The sequence below is a fragment of the Convolutriloba macropyga genome, chromosome 14, assembly GCF_964194025.1.
Source record: "Convolutriloba macropyga chromosome 14, txConMacr16.3, whole genome shotgun sequence".
In the NCBI taxonomy this organism is placed as follows: Eukaryota; Metazoa; Xenacoelomorpha; order Acoela; family Convolutidae; genus Convolutriloba; species Convolutriloba macropyga.
Window position 1 is genome coordinate 48324771 of NC_134481.1, and position 6889 is coordinate 48331659.

At 33.1% G+C, this 6889-nt stretch overlaps 1 protein-coding gene across 1 annotated transcript; it reads right to left on the reverse strand.

Annotated features, from left to right (window-relative positions):
- Positions 1–717: 717 nt before the first annotated feature.
- LOC142352958 (ZP domain-containing protein-like) lies at positions 718–5970 on the reverse strand. The gene is made up of 2 exons (XM_075405117.1): positions 5752–5970; positions 718–1443 (listed from the first exon to the last, which is right to left on the reverse strand). The coding sequence occupies exons 1-2, from the start codon at positions 5968–5970 to the stop codon at positions 946–948; spliced, it is 717 nt and encodes a 238-aa protein (XP_075261232.1). The 3' UTR covers positions 718–945.
- Between the last annotated feature and the right edge of the window lie 919 nt (positions 5971–6889).

Genomic DNA, 6889 nt, shown 5'->3' on the forward strand with positions numbered 1-6889 from the left:
CATGCCCAGAAGTGACATGTACATAGTAATGATCCTCAAAAAATGCATGATGCAAATTGTACTGATTCAGTACTGAATTCGACTCACAGTTAAGTCCGGGTTGTGCTGAAAAGAAGCCTGAGATAAAATGACGAGACGCTTTAAATGTTCAACGTAAAATTTGGTAGAGAGATGAAGAGTTAGTAACTAGAAACAACAAGACAATGTGTTAAGAGAGCTATTTAAGATTATGAGGTCGAGGAAATGAACCCCATGGAAAAACGCCCACCTAATTTTAGATAGGAATTGAGCCCCCAACTTAAAATTGAATTTCGGTTTTAATATTTTGTTCGATTCTGTCCCATTTCAGGGTTCACGGGCCGCTAAAGGATGTCTCTGGTCTGCGAGGCATGTCGAAACACGCAGCTCGTAATATGTCAGGCGGGGTTCAGAGCTTCTGACCAGTAAGTGAAATCTTCAGACTGAGCTTGCAAGTAAAATTCAGTGAAATCTTCACACTGAGCTTGCAAGTAGAAAAGGCTGGAGAGAAACCAGAAATGATCCAGTATCACATTATATTAGCCTCCCTACACCCTCTAGTGTACTATTTACGTGCAATTGGACCAATCAGATACTGCCAGTACAAAATTGCTCCAAAGTGTTTGATTATTGGTGCTCAAACCTTTTAAAATTCTTACTTTCTACAGCACCCCCTTAAAATTTCTACCAAAAGACGACTTATTAGCAAGTTTAGAATTGCGTATATTCTGAGGTATATACAACAGAGAAAAATATTAAAAATTTTTTATAAGAAAGATGATTTTGTATTTAAAGCTCCAGGTTAGATATTTTTTAAATTTCGCCAACAGTATTTCTTTATTATAGTTAACTACAGAACATAATTGGTCAAGAATTTTTCTGCGATTAGGTAACAAAACTAATTTACATTCATTCAGTCACGGTTTGTTAAGCATTTTCATTTGCATTGGCTCTCAAAAGCGCAGTTCCGTTGCTCGCACAGTGAGTAAAGAAAGTTATCAATAATATCACAACCGTCATAAACGACAACACATACAAGAGATTATCGGTCAAATAATACCTATACACCTTCATAGCCAAATTGAAGTTACCCAGAAACGGGCTATTAGGGTTGTAACGATCAATTTCAAGCGATTTTATTACAGTTTTTGAAATAATCGGACCAAAGGAAGCAACACCTGTTTGAGATTTATGGTCAGTTGATTTCATTGACACATGTCTTCGTGATCGTCTGGACCCTGGAGACGATTGTGCTTCGCAAATCTCGGTCGTGTTACTGCAATTAGTAGCCCCGGCCTTGCACAAATAAGCGTTGCAGTGGATGTATACTGTCGTTTCATAGTTATCAGTGTTGAGGTTGTTTTCGTCGACGAATCGGAAAGAGAGGAATTCAAAGTACACTGCCTTATCTTCAGATTTTGTCACCTAAAATATCAAAAATATTGATATTTGATATTTTGAAATGGTGGCGCAATTTTTGTAGTGAAGAGTTCTAAACAGATTAGGTAAACTTCAGTATTATAACAAATACTTCTGTTCGTCGACAGCCATATTATTAACTAATGCTTAATTTCCCTAGACTAGAGCTCAGCTTTGAAAAACTTGTTAAGAAGTCGAACAGGGTGTTCAGTACTATTCCGACCCACTTCAGTAGGAAGGAACTATATGCTCAATTAATTTTTTCGTTCAGTCAATTCTACCCGATCGAAACATTTAACTTACATAGTTAAGAGTGGTATTATAAAAAAATTTTGTGCGTAAAACTTAAAATAATAGAATTATGTGAATTACGCGTTTTCCGAAGAGCTACGGAAAGTTAAAGTTTTGTGAACGTAGCCTAATTTCCATTGTTTTGTGAACAATTTTCGTATATAGTTAAGAGTGGTATTATAAAAAAATTTTGTGCGTAAAACTTAAAATAATAGAATTATGTGAATTACGCGTTTTCCGAAGAGCTACGGAAAGTTAAAGTTTTGTGAACGTAGCCTAATTTCCATTGTTTTGTGAACAATTTTCGTATTATTTGCTGAATTTTTAATGAATTATTTTCTCATTGGTTTTACACTTACATATAAAAGAGAATTGCAGAATAAAATGGTTTGAATCAACAATATTGGCTAAAGTCTTGAAATTTTGTTTGAAAATTCAAAATTTATATTTTTCATGAAAAAAGGGTATCAAATATGCTCATTTGCCCCCCTTTATCCAGTTTGACCGCTACAGCGGACCAAAAAACTGCTTCATTTTTTTAGATGAGGCCTTTTTTACCTCCGGCTCACAAGTAGTCTTCTTTAAATATTAGTTTGAATTAGCGGTCTTTCCATCATTTATTTTTGTTGTAGTACGATTTCCGTTTGCCAAAAAAAATTACCTCAGCAAAAATAGAGGGTGCGTTCTTTTTGCAAAAGAGAAAACAATATTCAATGCTGTTTAATTATGCAAATATTGTTTTTTTGGCGTTTATACTACGAGTCATTACTACATTCTTTAAATTTTTTTAAACGTTTTCCAATTTTTGAGGTTTTCTTTTGCTGTCTTTGTCGTTTTACACGTTAGGGGCACAATGAATACTTGTCTTATTGTCTTATCCCATTAAAGTCGCTGAAAGTAGCTGATTATATTTTATAATTTTTAATGGATTATCTTTTTACATACAGGCTGCAAAACAAATTCCTTGCAAAATTTAGTTGGGTTGTTTTCAATTTTTTTCAGTATTTGATCGTGTTTGTGGTCATATGACATTCTGGATAATGAGAGATGTCAACGCATTCATATGGAGCCACACTGATTTCACTAATATAAAGGAAGCCACTCACTGATTTTAGTTGATAACTAAATGGTTTCAGAACTTGAAACTGCGAGTTTTTAAAGAGTAAACTATTTTTATTTTTGCCAATTTTGATTTTGTCTAAAGTTAATCATTTTCAATAGATTATACAACAAAATTCAAATCAATGGGTTTAGTTCGGTTCATATCTGAATTTTTTTTATTTTTCCCTTAAGGTTTTCTAAAAAAAATAGTTAGACATGGATTTTCCGTTTTTAGTAATGCTTGCTGTTTTTGATTGATTTTGCTCTTTGTAATGTTTTTTAATCTCCTTAATGGCATTATCATTGGCACTCTAATGGTTTTGTTATTATTTCGTGTAGAGGTTTGAGCTTAAAGAGATTTTTTATTGTTTACACCAATTATCTTCAAATGATATATGAAATTTTGAAGTGTTTTTATCTAATCCTCATATGGTTGACAATTAAGTCAAAAACGTGCTTGAGCGGGGTCGAAACATTTTGTGCGAACTCACATTACCGAGCATCCCGTTAACTATAGATACACGGCCAGTTTATGATGGAATGGAACTAAATAGTTTAGTTTTTTCCAATATCATATAAATGTTCATTAACTTAGTGCGATGTCTTTGTTTCTAATTTTGAATCTAATCTTTTTAGATAATTGCAGTATGAATCAGCAGATTTTTTTTCATTACGCCTTCTTCATATTTGAGAATTTTCAAACCCACACCCGTTCACGAGGACTTGTGCACAAGCAGAAATAAAGACAATTCTTTTCGTGTCGCCCGTAGGATTTTGGATCAAAAAATCTTCCAGGGTGAAAAATGTGACTCTTCTTGAGGGCCACCTATTTACTAGAAGTGCAGTTAACTTCTTCTCATAGGTTATTTGGATCCCATCATATCTGTTTGTCCAAATTTTTTTTGCTAATGAAGCTCAGCTCCTTAAGTAGGTCAAAGCTTAAAATAGGGTTCTAAACGAGGACTTTACACTACTGATTTGGCAAATTGGCACTTGTTGTTATAATTACTTCAAGTTTTAATCAACTCATTTCCTTCCAGTAGAAAACATCAGGCCTCTTTGTACAAATGTGTACAACAATTTCATCTGAAAGCAATCAGAATTTTTCTGCAAAAATTACGATTTCCAAAATATTTAGAAAACACTTAACAAGATATATCATTGTACGGAATTTTGTTTAAATTTCTCAAAAAAGAACTGAAATCTGGGGAAATATTAACCAAAAGGATTCAATTGTGAACATCAGGGAAACAATAAAATTATTTTTCCTTGCAATGTTGATAACAAAAATAAGGCTTAATATCTAACATATGGGAGAAACCAACGACAATTTTTCAAGGCACACTAGAAAAGACGTTCTTTTTTGCAGCTTAAACACCTTGAAATACTGGACAACCGAACAGTTTTATGCCACGTCTTACAAGACGAACGACATTATTTTGAAGAATGGAAGATCAGATAAAAGACAAAAACGTAATGCTCAATTTTACCCCAATTGCTTTTTTTGTCGATTGCAGTACTTTTAAGGATAACATATAATTCAAAAATCTGAATTCTGTTCACAATTAGTACCTTTTGGTGCTCTCCAGCTTTTTGATTTCATTATACACAAAAAGGAAAGCCAAATGATGCTTTTAGATAAAAAAAAAGAATAACGGAGCATTAATCGAGTTCATAAAAATAAATGCTGTTGTAATTTGGGAAGGAGAGCAAATAATTTGAACCGTTTCTCTCATAGGTTTTTTCACTTGTGTGCGTGTGTTTGTTGGCTAAATTTCAAACTGTTAAGTTGCACACTTACATTTTCAATTTTGTTTCAATTTGGATATTTTAGTTCGATTAAATTGTTACTTCTTTCTTATGTGCTTGTTTGGTTTACATGATCAAAAATTTTTTCAGAATTCAGCTATTACTTAGCTCACAGTTTTTTTGCTCAAAAATGAGGAAACACTTGTAAGTGGGGAATTTTTTACGACATTCGTCATTCGCCCTAATCTCTAACCAGTTGGCAATTGACTGTTCCAAAAAATTCATCGGCCATTTGATAATCCTTTAACTTTTTTGTTACTGACAACGTAACGTTAGAATATTTTAGATGAGTGCTGTTCGACGTAACCGGAATCATTATAGTATTGAAATTAGGCCTATGGTCGAACGAATTCCTTAAAAATGGGTTTTAAAGCAGTAGTCTAATTTGCCTAATTTACAAGTGTATACTTACTTTTGTGAGCCTTTGTATAGTTGTTCTACAAAAAATTGTTAATTCATAATCAATCTTTCATCAACTGTTTTATTTCTAACTGTTTTTATGCAGCCCTACTCGGTTAGACAAAAACCCTAATGTTTATCTCCAGTAATTTCGGCATGTTCGCTTTCTGAACGTACAAAAATTGTCGGTCCGTTGGGTTTCATACCACTAAAACACATATAAAAACTCTTTGAATGTAAATTAATCAACAGAATTCTCATCAACATTCAACAAGTATGGTATATTTTTGTTTTTAAAAACAAACAAGAAATTTATTTTCGTTTATCTGAATTTGTCAACGAAAGAAGTACGTTCAATATTCCTGAGAAAAGACCGCTATAATAATGCTTTATTAGATCGTAAACAAAAATTAAATTTTTCGTATAAAAAGCAACGATTTCTCAGGTTTAATATAATAATTTGAAACAGGTTGCAAAATAATGCGTCCTTTTGTAAATAATTATAAATTAATGCAAAATATTTGCAAAAACTTTTAAGTATAATGCCTATTTTTTGCAAATATTTAAAAAAACGGTCTGCAAATTTTTCTATATTTGACATTATAATTTTACTGGGGATACCGAAAAAACCGAGCATACCTACGATGCTGATATTCAGCGTCACTGACCAGTTCTGGTTGTAGTGTATTAACGCACATCAGCAAACTAACATACCTTAAAACTGTCGTCAGCGGGACAGAAATCTCTGAGCAATGTGTATCTAATTTGGGTCTGTGGATTGTTGTCTTTGGAGGCCCAGCAATTCTGTAGAATAAGGGAAGTGTCCTTGTGGAAGGCTGTAGTTACCACTCCCAAGTACACCGGCTGGTTTGTCTCAACTTCAACTACTTGATTGTTTTCTGCAAATGCAATATATCTCTCAGTAATTTGCATCATGTAGCTGCAGCGGTAAGACAGGAGAGACAATGAAAAAAAATATCGATATCAAAATTTTACCAAAAATGAACATTTTTTTTCATTCTCTCTCCTCTCTTACTGCTGCAGCTACATGATACACATTACTTCTCCCGATTTGTTCTTTAGTGATAAGTCATTTTTGTTTCAGTCAATACCGGAAATCTTCATTTTTTTGCATTTTATAGCTCACGAATCTAAATTTTGATGTCAAACATTAACTATTAGCATCTTTGAATTTATGTTTTGACGGGTAAAACTTAATACAACGGTTATTAAATGAATTTAAGTTTGTAAACAAAAATACGTGATAAATGTCAAGTCAATCGTTTTTGGTCTAGGCATAGGCAAATTTGAACAATTTTGTGTCCACATAAAGTAGAAGTTCTCCGAGAATTCGAGGAAAAGTCTTTTTATGACCAATTTTCATTATAACAATCAACTAAAATGTGCATGAGGATTACAAATTTTTTCTTATAATTTAAGGAAACATGTGATAGAGGTATACACAAAAGAGTGCAAAACGAAATTTATTTTTTGACTACAAAAAAATCAAAAGATTGCACAAAAACTGAAGCGCTGAGAAAAAAGATGATTCTAAACTTTACATTCGATAGGTAATGCTTTTAATTTAATGCTCTCTGAAGGCATCATGGCATCAAATTTTAGGCAGTTCTGTAACAAAAGGCAAGGGTTTAATTTTCAAAGGCGAAAATGTTATCACTGAGAAGTCCATGGTCACCCAAAGAAAAGCCAACATCTTTTTATAGAATGATTGAAACCTAGGGAAAGAGAGAGAGAGAGAGAGAGAGAGAGAGAGAGAGAGAGAGAGATAGAGAGAAAGAGAGAGAAAGAGAGAGACAGAGAGAGAGAGAGAGAGAGAGAGAGAGAGAGAAAG

Excerpts from the sequence above, each read along its gene's own strand:
- LOC142352958 (XM_075405117.1), bottom strand. The coding sequence starts at position 5,970 with ATGCAAATTACTGAGAGATATATTGCATTTGCAGAAAACAATCAAGTA. Across the intron at positions 1,444-5,751 it reads CCGCTGACGACAGTTTTAAG|GTGACAAAATCTGAAGATAA; the intron begins GTATGTTAGTTT and ends TTGATATTTTAG.